Raw genomic sequence first — 21,796 nt, 5'->3', positions numbered from 1 at the left:
CACGCCTCAGTGGCTGTTTTCTAATTACAAAAGGAATGCCAAAGCTTCTCCCGCGAATCCATTTTACAGCTGTGTTCAGATTGGACTGTCAGCCCCTGGTTAAAATTGAGTGCTGAGGTCCTGACCTAGAAACAAACCTTTTTTGGTATTGCTTTGGAAAGAGTGTTTCAGTGGCGAGGAGCTGAGCCAGGCTGTCCAGCCAGCTCCCTCCACACGCCTGTGACAGCCGCAGCCTCGGTCCTTTCATCGGCCTCTGCACCGCCCTGGAGCCCAGACCAGGACCTGGGCAAGCCAGGCTTATCATTCTTAAAAAGAATACTTTTTTTGTTGTTGTTCTTCAGGTTTCTGGGCTAGTCTAGTGGAATGTGTCCCTGCTGTTGGTGGGGGCTTAGAGTGAGATGAGCTTTGAGTTTCCCTTCCAGACCAAACCGTTCCATGTTTCTGGGATTTTTAGAAGTCCCAGCTTTTCCTTTAGGGAAGCATCAGTGCTTTCTGAAAACCAGACATTTGGCATCTGCAGTTCAGAGCACAGACCTGTGCTTTCCTTGCAGAGCACTTACAATCACTGCCTCACAAACCGACCCATTTAGTAAAAAATAGGGCATTTTCAGGATGTGTGAAACCTTTTGTTTTCCAGAGAAGTCAGAAATATTCCATTCACCTTTTCACCAGCTGTCAAGATGAACCATTTCTGTTCTGTGTTTTCTGTGCAAGGTTTGTTTTTCAGGGAATTACCAATTTTGTTGGAATTGGCTGAATTAAATTCACTATTTTAATTCTTCATAGTTGTGTATTTCTATGCCCATTTCTTTTTACTTCCTAGCATCATTAGCAGCTAAGACCTATATCACAGGGATATAAAATTGCCTGTTTTCCCTGAAACAAGCCTGGATTAGGAGGAGATTGCAGCCACCAAAGCTCACTGCAAGGCGCTGTGCCTCGGAAGAGTCAGATCTGCGCTAACTTGGGGAAGAGAATGATGAGGCACATGTTCAGTAGGCGCTGAAAACCGAAGGTTTGCCTCCAGTATTTCCACTCCTACTCTGTGTTCCCTGTCAGAGCCTTCCACATCTTCACCCAGGACTGCTCAGCTCCCAGACACAGATGAAATGATGGAGCAGGACAACTCTCAGCACAAAGAGCTGTCCTGTCAGAGCTCTGGACCACCCCACACATGTGTTCGGGCTCCAGCACCCGCAGCCGTGCACCCGAGCAGTCTCTGGCTGTGGCAGGGTGCTGTGGGAGGCCGTGGTGCCCAGCAGTGTGGAGTTCTTCCCGCAGCATGTCTGGAAGGTTTGGAGAGCCAGGAGGGAAGAGGAGGCTCTGAGCTGCTGCCGTTCGCGGTCTCGCTCTGCTCTCTGTGGAACGGGGAGTGTTTGCCCTGTGTAAACGGGCTCCTGTAATTTGTAAGAGGAGATCGCTTCCCGTCCCGAGCTGTCAGCCAGAGCGTGCGATACAGGGACGGCTGTTTTCTGTCTGCTCCGAGTGATGCTTGGTTACAACCCGTCTGGGATGTTCAGCTGAGGGGCAGCAGGGCTGTCTCCCCTCCTTACCACGAGACTGGAGGTCCAGGCTCCAGAAGCCTGGGACTCCCCAAAGGTGTGGAAGAGGCTGAGTGCCAGCCTGGAAATCTGGGATGGGTCCGTCCATCCATCCATGCATCCACGGGATCTCGGGATGCTGCTCCCTCCACACACCGGCCCACAGGCCACTCAGGGCCGGAGGCGCTGACCCCATGGCTGGAGGCGCTGGGGAATCCTGGGGACAACGGGGGGACCCCGAGATCCCCAGGACCCCATCGGGGCTCTCTCACCTCGGGGAGCGGCGGGGCCCGGGCGGTGCCGCCGCTCGATGCCCCCGGCCCGGCCGAAGCGAGCTCCACGCTCCCCGCGGGGGGACTCCGGCCCGGGGGACCCCGCAGCGGTCCCGAGCGCGTGCGGAGCCCACGGGGCGGCGGGGGCGGCCGAGCCCACCGGGCGGTGTGGGGCCGAGGGGGCCGTCCCGGCTGGGCCAGGGGCCATCCCGCGAGGGGCCGGGCGCGGGCCGGCAGGCTCGGCCTCGGGCAGGACCGCGTCCCTCTCAGTCCCGGAGCATCGCCGGTCCCCGAGCGTGACCCCTCCGTGCCAAACATTTGGTGGCTTCCCGCTGCTGGACATCGTCCCTGTCTCCTGTGCCGCGTCCATGGAGCAGCACGCCTCACACCCCGCCATCCCCGCCGGGTGGGCATCACTTGGTGCAGGAATTGGCGGGTGTGCCGCAGCTTGGTGGTCACCTCCTGGGTGACCAGGGTCATTTGTGAGCCCCCGACCGGGTGTCCAGCTCAGCCAAATCTGTCATCCTCCTTAAGGATGGAGGGCACCATCCTGGCAGGCTGATCCTCACCTGGGGTTCCCGTCCAGCGCTGAAGTTGCTGCCAGTGGGTTGTGGGCAGACAGCGATGGAGAAGGAGGCAAGTGCACCGCTCAAAGCAGTGCTCTCCTGCACCGTCTGTCTCTCAGGCGGGTTGGAAAGGCTCTTTTTTATTATTTTCTTAAAAAGCAGTGGAGTCGCACCTCCTCCTCACACCTCCTCCTGCTGCTGCCACTGACAACAAACACGGGGGCTGGAGCCGTAAGGATTTCCAGGGAGGAACCACCATCCTGGGCTGACCCCTGAGGCTGCCGCTGGGGCTTTGCCCTGCGGCTGGGGAAGCTGTGGCTTTCCTCACATCCTCCTCCTCCTCCTCCATCTCCAAGAACACAGGCTGAAGCGGCATCTGCTGCGCTGAGAAGCTTTTTGTGGTTTTCGCAGAGGTTTTCCTGTGGAAGTGCTCGGCGGGAGTGCGGCACTGGGGCAATGAGACCCCAGGGGAGCCCTGTGGGAGCGCAGATTGCCTGGTGCTGGTGGTGGGAAGCTTTTGGTGGGAAGTTTTGGGGGTTATCATGGCAGAGGAGACCCTGCCATCACCTCCTGGTAGTTGTGCACCTGTGGCCTTTCCCACCGTGTATCCAGCACCCCGTGCTGAGGGTGTGCCTGATGCTGGCACAGCTTTGTGCACCAATTCCTGCCTGCCAGAGCCTCTGACAGCCAAAATTATTTCTGTCAAAGGTGCCCGTCCTCTTCCCAGCCACGGAGTCCCTGGGAAAGTTTGAACTTTCCCAGCATTTTATTAAAAAAGAGCTTTCAGATGAGAAGAAAATGAACAAAACCTGACGGCATTGGTGGTGTGGCTGAGGGGTTTTCCCAGCATTTTATTAAAAAAGAGCTTTCAGATGAGAAGAAAATGAACAACCTGATGGCGTTGGTGGAGTGGCTGAGGGGCTTTGCCGTGGCACTGGAGCTGGGGTGCCCTGAGCCCCGGGGAGCAGCAGCACCCTCAGAGGGGGTGCTGGAGCTTACCTGCCTGCAACAGCACCCTCTGTGCGGGCACAGACAGCAGGGCGTGCTGGGGATGCTGGCATGGGGAGTGGGAAAGCCAGGAGGGGATCACAGGGTCATTCATGGTCAGGGTCTGTGCCGTGAGGGTAAAACCCCAGGTGGGACGTGTGGGAAAGGGGCTCTGTCCTGGTCAGAGCTGGGAGTCTTTGGGGCAGCACAAGGTGATGGTAATCGATAACTATAAAATAAGAAAAAAACTTGAAATAACAGCACAGGGGCTTTCAAAGGTGTGCGAGGCAGAGATGGGTCCCTCTCTTGTTGTGGTGGCAACATCTGTGTCACCGTGGAGGGACAGTGGCTGGAGCCTCTCCTCTGCTCAGTGGCACTGGGCTGGCAGCAGCGGTGTGGGGACCGGCTTTTCCCGGGTCTGGTTTGGCTGTTCTGCCCATTCCCGGGGCCAGCACGGGAGCTGGATGGGCACAGCAGCGACCCGTGAATGGAGTGGGAAGTTGGAAGGAGAAAGCAACCCACCCAGCTGGGTGGAAAACTGGCCGAAAATAACAGGAAATGAGAACAGGGGGAACATCTGGGTCCAGCTCTTGCACCGCTTCCGACGGGCGCCGAGCAGCTGCCGCGGCGGCTGTGGCTCCGTCCCCACGGCTGTCCCAGCACACCGGCCACCAGCCACCCTGTCCCCCTGGCCCGGGGGTCCCCCGGAGCTGGGGGTGCCGTGGGGGGGACAGGCTGCGGTGCCCCCGGCCCGCCCCGCCGGCCGCCTTTGATGCGGGTGAGTGGCAGGTCCATTGTGGCCTCTTTGTGCCTCCCTCGGTTCTCCAGGTCTGCACAAAACCTGCCATGGAAACCAGAGGCGGCCGCTGCCCCAGGAAACCCGCAGGCGCAATTAGGAAATGCAAATAGGAATGCAAATTCCTGCCTCGCCTTCCAGGGCTCCGAAAGTTGTCCCTGAGCCACCGATGTCCCCAGGCCACTGATGTGCCCAGTCCCCATCCCCGTGGGGATGGGGAAGGTGTCAGAGCAGGGCCAGACAGGCAGGGAGAGCAGCAGTGAGCTGCTTTTGGGGTGCCTCAGACCTTTTCCGGGGTCTCCCCACGCTCGTGGTGGCAGGACCGGGGCATCTCGACCCGTGCTGAGCGGTGACTCATAGGTGACAATATGACATTGACATTTTTTCCATCCTCTCTGTTGCCCAGCGACAAACAAACAAACACGTGTGTCTTCAAACCCACAGTGGCTGCCTTGCAGGGACTGTCCCAGTCCCTGAGGTCTGCCTGGATCTCTGGGGGTTGCTTTGGGGAGGTAGAACTGTCCCACACCCCTGCTTGGGGGCTGTGAGCCTGGCAGAGGCAAGGCAGGCTGCCCACTTGGCAGTGAGGACCCTCCCCACCAAAGCACACTGGGAATAGATGGGAAAGGAGATAAAATCCACCCACAAATAACTCCAGGAAACACAAATTCTCCAGGTTGTCCTTTCTAGGTGGCATTTATGAGCACTGGAGATGCTGGCTCTTCCTCAGGTCCCCAGAGCAGGGGATAATGGGGCTGAGGAGGATGGAGAGTGGAGCAGTTCAGGGTGGATGCTGATCTGAGCCATTCCCCTCCCTGGCAGGAAGCAGTAAGGTTTTCTTTTCCATCTGCTGGAGGAGCCATAACTCAGAGCCAGGAAGCCAAGACTGGCACATGGAGGGCATCATCCACAGCAATAATCCATGTGGGGAATGGCAGATCCTTTGTGCCCTGATCTGGGCCTAATCTACAGCTGTGCCACTAAAAACCAAGCCTTGTTGATGGCTTTTAGTTTTCCAAGCTGCAGCCCCTGGGTGCTTTCCTATCGGCGGCTGGAGTGGTGTGGGATGTGCATCCCCATTAGTGGTACATTTTTCCAGCTCCAGCCTGCTTTTATTGCTGGGAAATGAGCTCTGACTCCTGGAAGTGGTATTTCTTCCTTCTGCCTGACAGCTGGTCGATCCCTGGCCTGGCTCTCACTTCCCCAGGGAAGGCACACGCCGATGGGCACACAAACATGCAGGAGGGAGCCTGGCCCTGTCCTTGGCACAGGAAAGCAGGGCTGAGCAGGGAAAACAGGGAGATCATCTCCAGCAAATGGAGATGGGTCACTGGGAACACGTGCTGGGGCCATAAGGCAGCACTGGGGATGGGGGACAGTCTCTGGGGAGGATTCCCAGCTCCTGGAGCCTAAACTGTTCCTTCTAAAATCCTTGTGGCTTTTACCCTCCCTGGCTGGTGATTGCCACGATCAGTGCAAATCAGCTGGGATGAGGTGTACCTGAATTAGTCATGCAAATTTAAAATTAATGAAAGAGAAGCAAGACTGAATTTTGAAGAAGAACATGACCTGTTGTGGTGGCTGGGCCCAGCACGTGGCTGTTGGCAAAGGGGGCAACAAGCAGAGCCACTGCTGGGGGTCTGGGTCCCTTTGCTACCCAGAACTGTGCTGGCACAGGAGTGACTCTACTGCTGAGGAGACTGAGAGTTTCTCTGAGCCTTGGCTGGGCTTCATAATCCAGGTTAGTGTCCCGTGTAATTTCTGTGATGTGCTGTGATGGAGCACACTCAACGTTCCTCCTCTCAGGGCGTTTCTCCACCCCACAATTCGGGTTGTGCCGGGATGGAGCAGCCTGTGCTGGTTGGCAGGAGGGGCCTGACGTGGGGCCTTAATTAAATACCTGTCCCTGGTGAGGTGTAGCCTTTCAAGCAGGTTCTCCTCTGCTGAGCAATGTCACCCAGCACGAGGGAGGACAAAAGCCCGGTGCAATTACAGTGTGACACTGTCCCAGGACAGCGAGGGGACGGCAGCGCTGGCTTGTTGGCTCGGCACTTTCCTGGGATAGCTTGCATCCGCCATATGGCTTAGTGACTCATGAAAAAACCCTCCTCTGTTTGTGTTCCTTTCTTCCCTGCCTCTTGGTGAGCACAGTGCTGAGAGGCTCTGGCTGGTCCAGCCCTCAGGCTCACGCTGGCTGTCAGGGATGGATGGGTGACCACGGCGTGGCCGGTGCGTGGCAGGTGGACATCAGGCAGTGACACTTTGTGCCCTGCATTGCTGCTGTGGTGCAAGGGGCTGGGATGGGGGAAGCGAGGGGGGAAGCCCTCCTCCTCTCCCTGGGGACCCTGGAGGCTGTGGATGTGGTGAGGGAGGTGCAGGACCTTCCCACCACACACATGGCATGGAAACCCAGGGCCTTTCATCCTCCCTGGCTGTGGTTTGGTCCCTGAGGGAAGGGGGATCACAGCAGCCACTCTGTGATCACCTTTAAATCTTCTCAGCAGCCCCTCTGGCCAGGGGCCTGTCCTGGTGAATAATTCACCGTGTGCTGGCAGGGAGAGTTTTACTCCACTAATTTTGTTTCCATAGAAACTCGTGCGGTCTGTGCTCCAGAGCTCCGGGTGAATCAATACGGGATTTTTCCTCTGCGCAGTGAGCGACGGCCCTTAAACCCTGGTGGCAGGAGAGCAGCCCCCGGAGAGGCTGGAGGCTGGGCCTGCTCTGCACAGCCTGTCCCTGCCTGTCCCTGCCTGTCCCTGCCTTTGTGGGGTGCCCAGGGACAAATCCTGCAGAGATGCTGTGCACCAGCCTGGGGCAGGGTCAGCCCATCTCATCCCAGCCCATTCCAGTATGTTCCTGCTCTGCAGAGAGATGGAGGGGAAGGGACTGTCTCTACTCTTTCTCCCTTTTTCCCTCCTATCCTTGAATTTCTGTGACCCTTGACCTATAATGGCAAATTAGCAATTGGAATCAGCCACACTAATTATCCAGGGAGCGGGGTCGGCCCTGTCCCCAGCTGGGTTCATGTTCCCCCACTCCCTTCTATTACTGCCCAAACCTAACCCAAAAATTGCCCAGCAGCAAGTCCTCCACACGCCCTGCTCTGAGCCCAGTCCCCAGGGAATGCCACACACCTTTGTGTCCGCAGGAATTTTTATTTTCTTTCACTCCCAGCTGCTTCCCAGCTTTTGTGCCGAGCCGGGAGCACAAAGGGAGAAGAGGGATAAGCAGTTAAAGACGGGTTTGTGTGACATATGGCGCTCCTGAGGGCTTTGCACAGTGGCCGGGGGAACAACAGCGGGCACGGGGTGCCTGAGCTTCCCTCCTGCCAGCCTTGGCATGGGTAAACTGAGGCAGGAGGCTGGGGCTGTCCCATGGGAGCGCTGGCTCCCCAAAGCTCTGAGCTGATGGTTCAGCTGGGCCCTGTGTTTGATGTCGGCGGTGAAAGCCAGGGGAGGAAAGGTCACCGACACCAGCCACCTCCTGCAATAATCTTATATCAGCCTCTCTGCTTCGGGCAGCCTCGTGGATCTCATTTATTACACGTTGGTGCGAGGTGGAGCTGAAGAGAGTCGCAGTTAAACCGTACAAAGGGATGCCGGGTCACTTTAATCGCTCACACTTGCTTGACCTATTTTTTTTTTAATCCCTTCCTGGAAACCTTATTTCATGTTTGAATTCCCTCAACTATTTTAGGAATGTCGTCCTACCAAGATCAAATTACCTTCAATGAAACCAGTGCGAGGCGGCCTGGAAAGGCAGGCGACTTCTGGATGAGGATCTAGTGCTACCTCATTAATGTGGGCTTAGTTTGGGGCGGGGGCTGCCATGGAAAACGTGTGAAAGCCGGGGATTAGCGCTGCACAAAGCCGAGGGGCAGGGGGTGGCTCTGCCTGGCTTGGCACGGGGGGCACCAGGACCCCCTGGCAGCCCTGCACTGGCAGGGCAAGATGGGTGCTCGGGGTGCAGCCCTGCCTGGCTCTCAGCTGAGTGTCCCCCCGGCTTTTAGCGGGGTGGGTTTGGTGCTTTAGGAGCCAGCTGGGTGCAGCGGGGGGCTGACATCTGGCCGGCTCACAAAGGGCTCCCATAAATCTGTCCGCAGGGAGGGCATGGCCGGCTCTGCTGGGAGGGCACTGGGTGCCCCGAGGCAGCAGCTGCATCCCCTCAAGGATGCTGAGTGTTCAGGGTGCTCCCCACCTGGGCAGGGATGCTGATGGGCCGGGATTGGGATCGCTCCGTAGCTCTCCCGGTTCCTCTGTGCTTGCCCTCAGAGCCAAGAGGGGAATTGCACAGGTTCCCAAGCTTGTGCTCGCCTCCCTGATTGCTTTTGCTTTTGAAAAGGGCTTAAACCCAGCCATTTTAATAGTCGGTAGAACAAGTGTTAAAGGAGATCCTCAGGTGCTTATTTGTTTCCATGCAAAAGGATTTGCTCAGAGCAGTTTTCCCAGGCTGTGGGCCCAGGAGGGGTGCACAGCATCCCCTGAAGCAGAGAGGAAGGTGACAAGGGGATTTAGGAGAGATCGGTGGGGGCCCATCCTGCACATCCTTGGCATGTTTGGTGGTAGAGAATAGCATAATTTGTTCCTGATCATATACTTTTCATCCCAGTTTCAGTCCTATTACAGTCACACCTGCAGCTGCTGAGCAGTCACGTTCCCAGACTTGTCGTTCCCACATTGAGCAATCCCCTTGCAGGGGCCTGGCTGCAGCAGAACTCAGCACATCTGCTCTGGACAGAGCCATTACTTCTAGTTTAACATCCTTGAGTTCTGAGACTTCTTCCAAGAGTCTTCCCTCCAGGAACTGGGGGAGCTGTCAGCCCTTCTCTCCAAATAATCCTGTGCGTGGAAATGCTTCTGCACGTCTGTTCTGCATCCCCAGCTGAGGCACCACAGGCCTGGGCTTGCAGCCACCACGGGATGAGTGCCCTGAGGGCTGGGGAGTGCAGTCACACTCGGTGGTGTCTCCCCTGTCCCGGCTGCAGAGGGGGGTCCTGGCTCCTGTGTGTTTTCAGGGGGGATCCATGAGCACAGCGTGGCAATAGCAGGGGAGAAGGGGCTGGGCAGCGTTTGAGCAGTCCCATCTGCTGTCTGAGCCGCAGCAGACACTGGGGAAGGGAATATTCTGGTCTGCACTCGGTGCCAAGGCTCTTCCCTGAGCAGGGAGGGCTGTGAGCCATCAGTCCCAGTGCTTTTCCAGCTGCTGGCTCCTCCGGTGGGGCTGTGCTGCTTCCAGCGCCGCATTCCCGCTCAGACCGACCCCCGGGATTATCCAGCTGCTCCTCCCGGGCAGCTGAGGCTGGCTGAGCCTCTCCAGAGCTTCCCCTCGGGCCGTCCCTCCATGGAAAAGCCCATTTTTGGGAGGTGCAGAGTGCCTGCTGCCGGGGTGGGTGAGAGCAGCCGTGCCCAGGCAGGATGCTGGGGGCACAGGAGGATGTTCCTGCCAGGCTGTGAGCATTATCCCTCCCCAGGAGCCTGACTGAGGCATTCTGGCTCTGCTTTTGTCCTTGGCTCTGGCAAAGGTGGCTCTGAATTGTGCAAGTCACTGCAGCTTGGGTGGCAGAAGAGCAGGGTGAACCCTGGGGCTGGCAGGGCAGAGCTGCCCCCCATGGCCAGCTTGTGTTTGGTTGTGTTTTATGGGTTTGGGTGGTGAGCCAAGGGCAGCCAAAGGTGTGCCAGTGCCTGAGCACAGTGTGCAGTGAGACAGCAGTTCTGGAGGTGTGTGGAAAAGTGTCCTGTGCTGTCCTGGCAGTGCAGTGACACCAAACACAGCATTCTCAGTGCCAGTCCTGTGCCAGCGTGTGGAGGCACTTGGATAAAAGCTGCTGTGGTTGTGGCATTGTGGCAGCCCTTCCTGCCCCAGTGCTGGCTCTGTGCCTGGCCCCAGCCTGGCACAGGATGTCACCTGGCACCTTCTCTGTGGCACAGATCAGTGCCAGGACAGCCACCACTGCTGGGTGCTGAGGTGAGCCAGGACCAGGCACTGCCAGGACAGGAGGATTTATCCTGGGCTGCCAGGGGGCACAGGGCAGTGCCAGCCACACCAGTGTCCCTGCTCTCTGCGACCTGTGGCATGGGGACACTCAGACCAGGAGCTTGCAAAGCCTTTAAGCTCCTCCTGTGATGGGCACAGCAGCAGGGTGAAGGATTATGCCTGTGCCTGGGTCTGGAGGATGAATAACAGCATCCAGAGTCCTTCTGCAGATAACAGGGCAGGAGCTGTTGCCAGGCAGGAGAAAGGCTGGTGAGGCAGCAGGCAAGGAGTGATCCCAGCCTGGTTCTGCTCGTGGGGCAGGAGGGCAGAGGGGCCCAGCCTGAGCACGGGCTGAGGGCACACGCCAACTTCTTCTTTCCTTTTTGGGAAATCCAAAGGATTTTGCTTTTCCTGGCATCTTCCCAGCCCCTCAGTGACATCACAGAAATAAGGGCCAGGAACATGTTGAGCCCCTTCCCCAGCTGCCCCCCGGGTCCTGCTGCCCTCCCCAGTGCTCACCTGAGCACTGCTGCAGACAGCAGGGATGGGGAGCATCTCAGGATGCAGATACCTGTTGCTCTTTTAAATCAACTCCTGCTAACAGGGCTTTTCCCTGGATTTTAACTCATGCTGATGTAGTGATTTGCATTTCTTTGGATTAGCAGCTGGACTTTGAAAAACAGGTTTTAAAGCCTTCAGGGCAGGTGAACTGCCCTGGTCTGTGTGGCCCCTGCCAGCCCCGAATTCCTGGGGTGTACCTCAGGGCAGGGAAGGTCCCAACACATTCCCTTGGGACTGTTTGAAGCCAGACGTGCAGCTGAGCCTTTCTGGTATAAAATATCTTGTCTCCATCCCTGATTTTGTTCATCTTCTGACCAGAAGATTTCCATGGCTCAGCACGTTGCTGTGCTCAGTGCCACTATCCAGCACTTGCAGGGAGCTGTCCCAGACTCTCGTGCAGTGCTGACTTTCACCTCCCCTGAGCTGGCATTGGCAACAGGAGCCCAGGGGGCTGGCAGGGGGATTGCCCGTGCCTGGCACAGCCCTGGCCCTCGTGGTTACAGGGAAGCCTTTAAATACACACTCAAAGGTCAAATGCTGGGAGACAAAGGTTCCCCAGCCTAGGTGCTTTGGTTACTTTATGGAGATCTGGAGAATTCCAGCCTGATTTTTGGGGGGTTATTTTGCTGTTGGGGGTTTGTGGGCTGGCACAGCATTGCTGAGCCAGTGGTTCTGCACAGAAGCTCTCATCTCCATCCCTGGATCGTGTGTGTGTATCCAGCATGAGCTGTGCTCCCGTGGGCGTCCAGGCTCGTTCCCCATCCTCTTGGAGTAGCCAAATCTTGTAAGGAGGTGTGTAGCCTGTGAATGTGTTACAACTCAATTTAATACGTGACTAAACCAGCCATGCAATATTGCAATTAAAGTATAATTCCAGAGGTGTGAACAATGCTGGCTCTTCGCTGGAATGAGTCAGGGGAGCGGAGGAGGAAGCGAGCAGCAGTGTTTTATTAATTGACTCCAGTGGATTTATTTGTCCTCAGTGAATAGAGCTGGGCTGAGCTGTCGGAATTGTTCCTGCTCTGCTCACACCACGCTCTCCATGCCTGGCTCCTGGCAAGCTGATCCTGGGGACTGAGAATTACTGGGATGGAGACAGTTCCTGGCTGAGTGACCAGTTAAATGGATATAATGAGTGAGCAGGAGCGAGCTGGGGGCTCCTGGTGCTGTTTGGAAATGGCCCCTTGTGCCTGACAGTTCTGCTGCTGCTTTTCCCTGGGTCCTGTCCTGCCTGGGAGCAAATGCCACGGGAAGGTGGCACCGGATGGCCCCTGGCACCGTGCTCAGCCCAGGGACCGACTGGTGCACCCAAATGCAAATGCTTCCAGGATTACAAAAACGCCAGGGAAGGAGAGCAGAGCGTGCCTGGAGCAGGAATCATCCCTGTGATTCCTCTGGTACCGAGTCAGAGCAGCGCTGTCCCTGGGGATGCAGGTGGGGGTAAATTAGCAGTGGGGCAAAAAGTGAGCTTCTCCTCGAGTTCCCGCTGAGTTGCCCATGTAGTGCAAGTGTGTTTTGTTCTCAGCAGCCTCTGGAAGCCCCTTGGAGCAGCTCGGGGCTGTGGCTGGCACAGGGGCTGAGCACTGGGGACGTGGCTGTCACACATGGTCTTGCTGGGCAGGGGAGAGCCCAGGTGACCTTCAGAGGTGACTGCTTCTCTTAATGGCTTGGAATCTGATTATACCATTTCACTAAGAAATGTGCTTGGCACGTTCTTCTGCATTAAATACCATTTAGGGACAGTTATCCTGAACTCTCTGCCTGCCGCTTAGGAAAAAGCCTTTGAAAATGATATTATGGATCAAAAGTGTTCTTGGGGTAATTCTGTTTCAAACAGTGGAGTTAATCCAGAACTGAATTTGGCCCTGCATTTTCAAACGAGAAGCAGTAGCTGTATAATCTGTTTATGGTTTTAAAGTGAATGTTAATCTTGGATTTGGTAGCTTTTCCAAAAGGTCGATTTGCCGTGCTGCAGAGCATTTTAACCCCCTGCTCTGACACTCTCTGAGCAGACTCCATGTTTTATTTTAAAGAGTGATTTTCCCGTGTTTATAAATACATGTCAAACCTGGAAACGTTAAATCTGGGCAGCCCTTGGCAGTGGAAGTAATGCCATTTTTCTTGCCTTGCATTTTGCCGCTACAGCTCGTGGCGCGGCACATCCAGGCTCCGGCGATGGCTCAGTCCCACGAGGATGCAGTGGGACGGGTGGAACGGAACCAAATGTCCCCTGCTGAGACAGGGGGAACCCCTGGGTGCTGTCCCCTGGGTGACTCTGTGCCCTGTCCCCTCCGCAGGTGGGAGGATGCAGCCGTGCGCCGGGGGCTGACGCGCGGAGCCGCCGGCCGCGGGGAGCGGGACCCCCGCCGCCCACCCATGGTCCCGGCTGGCAGCCGGGGCAGCCCCCCGTGAGGAGGGGCACGGGCACAGCCGGGACCGCGGGCACCGAGCCCCCGCAGCCGCCCCGCCATGACGAGCCTGTTCCGCCGGAGCAGCAGCAACGGCGGCTCCCGCGGCGGCTCCTCCGCCCAGGAGCTCAACAACAGCCGCCCCGCCAGGCAGGTGCGGCGCCTGGAGTTCAACCAGGCCATGGAGGACTTCAAAACCATGTTCCCCAACATGGACTACGACATCATCGAGTGCGTCTTGAGAGCCAACAACGGCGCCGTGGACGCCACCATCGACCAGCTGCTGCAGATGAACCTGGACGGCAGCGGCTGTGACGACAGCTCGGACTCGGAGGACAGCATCCCCCCCGAGGTAACTGCGTGGGGCTCCCCTCTGTGGGCTCTGCCTTCCGCAGCTGGGCACATCAGACTCATCCTGCCTGGGCACGGTGCTGCTCAACTGGTTTGAGTGCCCAGATCAGCTGGGCTCGAGCACCAAAGGTTGTCTTGGGCAGTGCTTCAGGCTCGAGCCAAGTGCTCTCCCTCACCCCAAAACCCAACAGAGACTCTTCTGCTGCTCTCAGACACCCTGGGGCTGTGTGCACCAAGGATAGGCTCAGCCACCCTCCTCCCTTTAAATCAGTACCTCCAAACTCCACCAAAACCCCCCTGGGTGCAGGAGGCCCAGTGCCAGCAGGTTGCCCCATCCTCTGCAGCAGCATTCAGCCTGTGCCCTCCCTGTTTTGCTGCTGCACGTGGGGCTGTGGCTCGCTGGGGAGCATTTCCCTGTCCTGCCCTCACCCCATCCTCTCACCCTGCAGATCTTGGAGCGGACCCTGGAGCCGGACAGCTCGGATGAGGAGCCCCCTCCTGTGTACTCCCCTCCTGCCTACGAGAGCCAGGCCTTGGGCAGCCGCTACCCCCGTACACAGGGGGTCAGGCTGTGGCTGCTGGCCCTGGCACGGCTGTCTGGCCCTGCTCCTTGTAGGGTCCAGTGAGACAAAGACAAGGGAGATGAATGAAGCTCACAGCTGGCTCAAAAATCCCTGTGAGGGTCTAAAACATGAACAGCTGAGGGGCCGGAAAGCCTCTCTGGCAGCGTGTGGAATGGCAAAAATCAGCTCCGGGGGCGGGAGCGCTCACTGCTGCTGCTGGAAAACACCAGGTGCTGGGCGGCCCTGCCCCTGCTCCCCACCACACACCTCGGCTGGCTCTGGGCAGCACAGCTCTGGCCGTAGCTGTGGGGCAGCAAGTGTGAGCCCTGGGCACCTCTGTGCCAGCCCCTGCCCTCTGTGCAGGCTGGGTGTGACATTGGGTGAGAGACGTTTGTCAGCTTGGTGGGCAAACCCTGCAGTGCTGGGGCTCCACCGGGCTGGGTTTTGGGAGTCTGAGTGAAACAGGGAGGAGAAGGAAAACCCAGCGTGCAGAGTTGCAGGGCAGGGCTTGAAATACAGCTCCCAAAAAATTCCAAACCCTCTAGGAAAGCTTTCACTCTCCAGATCTGATGGTAACACTGCAGCTTCGGGGATGTGCTGGGGTTTTTGTGGCTTCCAGGACTGCTGGTGGAGCTGGGCAGGCTCTGCTGTGCCAGGCTCTGCTGTGCCAGGCCCTGCTGTGCCAGGCCCTGCTGTGCCAGGCCCTGCTGAGCCAGGCCCTGTGCCACGCTGCCATGGCAGGTGTTGGTGGGTTTCTCCTCACCAGAGGTGCTGCTGTGTTGCCCCGCAGGACGGACGTGCCCGGCCCTGGCAGCTCCGTGCACTACAGGAACTGGAACCCGCCGCTGCTGGGAAACCTCCCCGAGGACTTCCTGCGCATCCTGCCCCAGCAGACAGCTGGCACACAGGTGAGCTTGGCCACCCCTTCCAGCCTGCTCTGACTGGATGGACACCATCCCAGACCTCAGCCATCCTGAGCTTGCAGCATCAGCACATCTGGGCACCAGGTGTAGAATAACCCCAAAGTTTTGGAGCGTGTGCTGTTCAAGAGACTGAAGTGGGCAAGGGGTGAAATAGCTCTCAGCAAAGCTTAGATATTTTTCCTGCATTAGCCCAGTGATTAGTGCCAGAAATGCCACTTGCCGTAAGCATCTAATATTTTCAATTATTTGAGAATCTTGTCTGCTGCCCTGGTGAGGAGCAGCAGGACCAGTAGTGCTCCTAAGGAGAGCAGCACTGCCAGGGCACTTGAGGGCTGCTGCAGTGGAATTTGGGTGGAAAACAGTGCAAGCCAGAGGATTTGCCCCTGGGAAATCAGAGTCCACATGTGCTCCATGGTTGTTTTAAGCTACAAGGTTTGGGTGCCAGCAGCAGGGCAGGCAATGGGCAGCATCCCATGGGGAACAACATGGGATGCCCAATACATGCTGGGCATCCTGCTCAGCTCCAGGCACAATTTGGGGCATCCCTCAGCCCTTTGGTGACACAGGAACCCCTAAATGGATCCAGCACCCTCCTGGCATGGAGAGGGCTGGGGGGACTGCAGGCACCCTGCTCCTCATTCTTGTTTCGTCTCCAAAGGCAGCCTGCCACGTTTTCATGAATGATTGCCCTGCAAGTTGAGCTTCACGGGCTCTATTACCTTTCTGGGAATAGGAGCGTGCCAATTCATTTGGGCTCAGGGGGAGGAGAGGAGCAGCTGCCCTTTTCTTTCCCCAGTAATTGTGTGCTTTTGCTTTTTATGGCTCTCAGGGAGCAGCTACAAATCAGATAAATATTGTAGGCAGGGACGAGGCTGTGCCGCAGCGTGTGGCTGTGCTGCTCCCCAGGTGTGAGGCGTTTGTCAGCAGGACACTGCAGACTCTGCTCTTTGGGGATGGGAGATAAAGCAGCAATGCTGCTGAGACCCTTCTCCTACCTCCACACCTCTTATACCTCTGCTATGGCACAACCCCACGGCTTAAAGTTAAAAATCCCTGCCAGCCTGTGCTCTGTCAAAGGACCTCCAAAGTGTTCCCACGTGGGATGTCTGTCCCGCTTCCCAAGGGGCAGAGGCAGTGATGCCCTGTCCCCCTTTGTCCCTTTTACCCTGGGCTGTGGGGCAGAGGAGGGAGGCTCTGGGAGCAGCAGTCGGTGCCCATCGGGGCTGGGGGAGCTGCGGTGTTACAGAGGGGCAGAAAATCCCGAGGTGCTGCTGCAGGGACCCCTGAGAGCACCACCCAAGGTGTGCCACGTTTGCCTCCCCAGGGCTCCCCCGGCTGCCGGCAGCCCGTGCCACGGGGGCTGGTGCCACGGGGCCAGGGCTCCCTGGAGCAGGAGCGGCGATGGAAGCAGTACCTGGAGGACGAGCGGATCGCGCTCTTCCTGCAGAACGAAGAGTTCATGAAGGAGCTCCAGAGGAACCGGGATTTCCTTCTCGCCCTGGAGAGAGGTGAAAGGGCCTTCAGAAACTTCTGCTTTTTGGATGTGTGCCCTGCTGTGACTCTGGCTGCTGGCAGCAGTGCCCTGCCCGTGGGATCAGGGCTTGTGCCAAAGCAGAGCCAGTACAAGACGTGGCCAGGCTGGGGGCTGGGGGTCTGAGCTGCCCGCACTGGTGGGCTGCTCCCTGGGCTCCTGCTCTCCTCCCAGCATCTCTGCAGAGCCCAGCAGAATCCATAGCAAGGAGCTTTGGCAATGGCCTCTGAGCCCTCCCCAGCCCTGTCAGTGGTGCTCTGCAGGGTCCTAGCAGCGCCGTCACTGCAGGTGGCAGAAAAACCAGAGGTGTGCTTGTTGTGTGCTTGTGGTGGGTGGGCAGTTCCTCTGCTGCTGTGGGCTCCCACCGCAGTGCTTGTGGTCTCTGTGCAGAAGCAAAGCCCCAGCTCCCTCCCTTGCCAGCAGCCTGTCCCTCAGCAGCCGCGGGGCTGTGAGGGGAGAGGGCAGCAGAGCCATGTGCTCTGCCTCGAGGGTCTGATCGAGCGGGCGCTGCGCTTTTTGTGTTTCAGATCGATTGAAATATGAGTCAAAAAAATCCAAGTCGACTGGTGTTGCTGTCAGCAATGACTTTGGTTTCTCCTCCGTATTATCAGGTAACTTCCAAGACATATGTGAGCATTGTCTCTCCACAGCAGGATCCCCCAGAGCCCCTGCATTCCCATCCCTCTGCCCAGCTGCATCCAGAGTGGCTGTGGAGGGAGGAAATGGCTGATCCCTCCCTGCTGCCCTCCCAGCACGGGAGAGGAGCTGGTGGGTCTTGGGGGTGGGTGCTCCTGCCCTCCCCATGTGGAGGTGCTCCTGCATCCTGCCTCCATCCATCCTGCCCTCCCTGCCTGGGCTGGAGCAGAGGATTGTGCCTGCAGGCATAATGACTGTTCCTGGGTAATCCTGATTAACCTCGGAGCAGAGCAGCTGCCCAGAGTCAGAATTAGAGCTGGTGTCTGTCGATGGCATGGGGTTGGGTGAGCCTGGGCAGCCTGGCAGGGCTCCAGCTGGGCTCACAGACCTGGGGAACAGGGACATGGCTCTGGGGTCTCTGGCTCCCTGACCCAGCTGGGCTTGCTCCTGATCCACTGGGTAGCATCATCCAATACCCAGAGCACAGTCAGAGCCCGGGGGAGTTTGGAGCTGCTGACCCTGGAGGGAGGTGCTGGGACTGAGCACCTGTAAGGATGTGCTGCCAGCCCATGGCTCTGCACTCCGCATCCCAGGGGTTGTGTCCCCAGAGGGTCCCCATCCAGAGCCAGCCCCACGTGCCAGCACCCTCATCCCACCTGCTCTCGCCAGCTCTGCCCTTTGCTGCTGCTGGAGTTGAAGGGATTGGTGCCAGCCCCCTCAGGCCCTCCTGGTGAGCAGTGTTTGCCTTGCAGGTGAGGGAGCTCCCTCTGGACCCAGCGAGGCCAGCGGGGCCGTGTCCGACGATGCCTTATTCCGAGACAAGCTCAAACACATGGGCAAATGTGAGTGGTGGGCAGGGCCCGTGCTGGCAGCCTGGCAGGGCTGGAGGGCAGCTGGGAGTGGGGTGGGCAGCGGGAGATGGCAGCAGTACCTGGCACTCTCCCAAACTCATCCTTTCTCTGTGGAGTCACAGCCTGCTTTTCTTACCACAAACTAAACCAAGGCTGGCCCCAGCTGGGCTGCAGGCACTGGGGACACTGGGAGGGGTGGGTAAGGAAGGTCATGAAAATCCCAGAAAAAGGGGAAAACATGAGCACCTCCCAGCAGGGACCAAGGGACCCTGTCTCCCTCTCCGAGTCTGGGCATCACCACAGGGTGTTGGGTGTGGGTGGCTCTCACACCCCTGGCCCTGCCCTTCTCCTTTCCCCTGCCCTTGGCAGCTTTGGGAAGGGTTTTTGGGTGAGACCCTCACCCAGCTGCTTCCTTCCAGCCACGCGCAAGAAGCTGTTCGAACTCGCCAGAGCCTTCTCCGAGAAGACGAAGATGAGGAAATCAAAAAGAAAACACTTGTTGAAGCACCAGGTGTATCCTGAAAGGGGCTGTGGGGCAGGGGGGGCTCCCCAAGGGCTCCTCTGTGGCTGGAGCGTGGGCTGGGAAGGGTGGCTGTGGTCCATGGCCACGTCCTGGCCCCACACGTGGTTTTCCTTAGCGGAGGGCGCAGGATGGGGACAGCAGCTTCCACGGCAAATCTTCTGGATGATGTGGAGGGACACGCATATGGTAAGGAGTGCTGTGTTGGGTGTGCTGGGTGTGCTGGCCTTGGCACGGCTGGGTCCGTGGTGCCCGGCCCCACGTCACCCCAGGGCTGGCTCAGGTGTGAACGCCTGCCAGAAACACCCCTGTGGGCCAAAATCCTCCATCCAGCGTTCTCAGATGTGTTCTGGGAGAAACCCCCCAAGTCCCCCTGGGGCTTCTCTCTCTGAGCAAGGAACCCCTGCCCTGGGGAAAGCTGAGCTGCCTCCCCCCGTGCTCCTCCCTGGAGCTGGGGCCGAGGTGCAGTGGTGCCCTGGTGTGGAGGTGGCTGCAGCCCCCCCTCTGCCTTTCAGATGAAGATTTCCAAGCACGGCGGCAGCAGCTCCGGGAGGAGGAGGAGACGCCGAAGGAAGGGCAGTAACCGGTGAGAGGCACCTGGGGATGGGTGATCACTTAGGTGTGAGTGGCCCAGCCTGGCTGGAGGAGGGACCACGTGCTTTAGGCTGGGTCCAGAGTGTGTCCGGGTGGGGACAAACCCCATCAGTGGCCATGGGTGGCATGGCTGGGACAGCCACAGGTGCTGTCACTGTGTGGCTGAGGCTGAGCACACGCTGTTCTCTTTCCCCCCTTCCCCTCCCTGCAGGTCCCAGCTCTGGGGTTTCTTGCTGGCACAGGACGTGCACGAGGCTTCATCAGGAGATGGCTGAAAAAGGAAAAACCCACCCAACAAATCACACAGATTTTGGCTGTTCCCCCTCTGCTGCTGTACTCCTCTGAAGTACAAGTATCGAAGTGAGGCACAACGTTTTCTTACCAGTGGTTTGAAAACAACTTTTTCCTATGGAGAAAATCAGCCAAAAAGGAAAAAAAAAAAAGGAAAAAAACAAGGGGGCAGCTGCTGCGAGCGGCTGCGGAGGAGCCAGCGAGCTCCGGCTGGGGAGGGGCAGAGGGGCAGCCCCTCCTGCTCCCTCGGCCGGCGGCACAGGAGGAATGAAATCAGCCGTACTAACGAGGATCCAATCCCACGTGGGGTCTGCTTGGCCGGAGCACTCCTGAACATATCTGTAGTGGTCTGATGTAACTTCACTCTGCGCACACCGGGACAAAAACCACGTGAGAAAGGGAAGCTAACAGCCGTTGTCTATTATTGCTAGGAGTAACGAGCAGAGATTCAGATCAGGTAATAGTCAAATAATATAAATTGTTCATAAAAGGAAAGGCCTTCTTTTCCTAGGCGTTTCACTTTGAATTAAACCTTTGCCTTCGGCATTGCTACAACTGCCTTGAAGTTGGGAAGCTTTGTGCCACGGGGCAGCACCAAGGGCTGGATTTCACACCGGTTTCACCCTCACTGATGGAGCAGGACACATCCCGCCGGGTGTGGGGTGCTGGGGGTGCTCCCGGAGTCTGGGAGCTCCAGGGATGCATGCCCCCGTTGTCGGTGAGAGGCAAAGCCCAAGCCAGGGGCTGGCAGGGCTGCTGGAGGTGTTTTCAGCACGGAGTTTGCACCAGGGTTGGGGGCACTGCTGGGTTTGGTGCGGGGCAGGAGCAGAGCCCCTTCCTCGTGCCCGCAGCGCCGGAATCCTGCAGCTCTCGGAGATGCTGTCAGGCTAAAAATAATTACATAAACAAATTCCTTCGCTGTGTAAGTAATGAGTGACGAGCGTAAAGTCAGAATTCGCTCCCGCCAGCACATTTTCTTCTCCTTTATCGGCACAGCGTTCCCTGCCAAATGCAGGAGGTGGCTCTAGACGTGCCTGTTTCACTCTCTGGCTCCTGCCAACCAGCACAAATGTTGCAGGATCGGAGCTGTGAAGGCGGCAGACGCAGAAGCCCCAGCCATCAAACACTCACGCAACTGTTTTCCCTGCCTCTCCGCAGGGTTTGGTAACAAAAGTCCCCCTTGCAGGCGCTGGCTCCCGGCAGGCTCCTCTTCAAAATCCCAACGGAGCCCGCGTGCCTTTGAAGTGGACGCCAAGATTTCCAGATTTCCTCCCCCGGCGGCGCTGCAGCTGCTGCACCTGTTGAGCGCTGCTGTGGTCCCCTGCAGCCCTGCTGGGGATGGGGGCATCCCATCAGCTTCACTTTCTCCTGCTTCCTTGGCCAGGGGCAGGGCTGCTTCCAGGTGTCTGGGGCTGTTTCCAGGTGGTCTGTGTGGTGTCTGTGTAGCACAAAAGTCCCGCAGCACCAGTGCTCAGACAAGTTCTGGGGTGCCGAGGGTCAGGGCAGGTGCCGTGGGCTGGGAGCACTCTGGGATGCCAGCAAGCTTTGGGCTCCTAAAATAAATGAAAGCAGCACAATTCCCACCCCAGCCAGCCCATACCAGTTTTGGTGTCGTCTCCTTTGCTTTTGAAGGACTGAAGAGCAATCCTGAGTCGTGACAGGTGAAAGCCACCCCAGGACACACTGGCTGTCCCACACCGTGGGCAGCACCCCTGCTCCTGTGGTGTGCACGGCTGTCAGGGGTGCTGCGAGGGCACAGGATGTCCCAGGCTGCCCTGCCCAGGGGAGGATGTGGCTCTGGAGGAGCACCTGGCTCAGGGTGCAAGGGGGAACCAGGCAACGGAAAATCCCTTAGTCCCTGGGTGGGATTTCCATTCTGAGAGAGCTGAGGAGAAGGAGGGGCTCCTTCCCTGGCCTCGCTGGCCCTGGGGGCCCTGGGAGGCTGCCGTTACTGCTTCCCAGTCCAAAGCAGCTCTGCATATTTGGAAGAAAATCAAACTTGGAAGCGGATCAGCCTGTCACCATTCCAGCGCCTCTCCGCCACGGCGGGCTGCGGTGCCAGCGAAGTTTCCATGGGCGCAGGAAGCACCGGCGGCCGGCAGGGAATTCTGCTCTCCCGGACCGGGAGGTGCCGGCCCCGGGGCTGGGCTGGGCTGGCCGTGCAGGGCTGGCTCCTGCCGTGGCTGCGGGGATGGCTTGAGCTTCCCTGGGGAGGCTGGCACAGGGCAAAGAAGGGCACACTGTCCCTGCTCCCAGGCTGCTCCTTAAGGGACACCTGGGTCACCTCCGTGAGCCAGCCGAGGTGTGCTGGCTCTGCTCTCTGCCTGAGCTCGTCCCCTCTGCTCCTGAGAGAGGGACAGCAAGGAAGGGTGGCCGTGCTGGCAGCTGGGGAGGGGACAGGACAGGTGGGTGGCAGTGCCCAGCCCTGCTGG

At 58.2% G+C, this 21,796-nt stretch overlaps 1 protein-coding gene across 1 annotated transcript; it reads left to right on the top strand.

Moving 5' to 3' along the window:
* Window positions 1–1,964: 1,964 nt before the first annotated feature.
* CUEDC1 (CUE domain containing 1) lies at window positions 1,965–20,290 on the top strand. Its single transcript, XM_041425318.1, has 11 exons — window positions 1,965–2,219; window positions 12,994–13,456; window positions 13,905–14,007; window positions 14,787–14,926; window positions 16,266–16,449; window positions 17,000–17,083; window positions 17,861–17,950; window positions 18,379–18,472; window positions 18,610–18,668; window positions 18,995–19,065; window positions 19,285–20,290. Exons 2-10 carry the CDS (start codon window positions 13,166–13,168, stop codon window positions 19,060–19,062), a joined length of 1,113 nt encoding a protein of 370 aa, XP_041281252.1. The 5' UTR covers window positions 1,965–2,219; window positions 12,994–13,165; the 3' UTR covers window positions 19,063–19,065; window positions 19,285–20,290.
* Window positions 20,291–21,796: the final 1,506 nt, after the last annotated feature.

Source organism: Onychostruthus taczanowskii, unplaced genomic scaffold, assembly GCF_017590055.1.
Source record: "Onychostruthus taczanowskii isolate IOZ18803 unplaced genomic scaffold, ASM1759005v1 scaffold89, whole genome shotgun sequence".
NCBI lineage: Eukaryota > Metazoa > Chordata > Aves > Passeriformes > Passeridae > Onychostruthus > Onychostruthus taczanowskii.
The sequence above is the reverse complement of the archived record's forward strand: the minus strand, read 5'-3'. Positions and strand labels throughout refer to the sequence as shown.

Coding starts and splice junctions, on each gene's coding strand:
- CUEDC1 (XM_041425318.1), top strand. CDS start 13,166: ATGACGAGCCTGTTCCGCCGGAGCAGCAGCAACGGCGGCTCCCGCGGC. Junction 13,457..13,904: donor AGGACAGCATCCCCCCCGAG/GTAACTGCGTGG, acceptor CTCACCCTGCAG/ATCTTGGAGCGGACCCTGGA. Junction 17,951..18,378: donor GCTCAAACACATGGGCAAAT/GTGAGTGGTGGG, acceptor GCTTCCTTCCAG/CCACGCGCAAGAAGCTGTTC.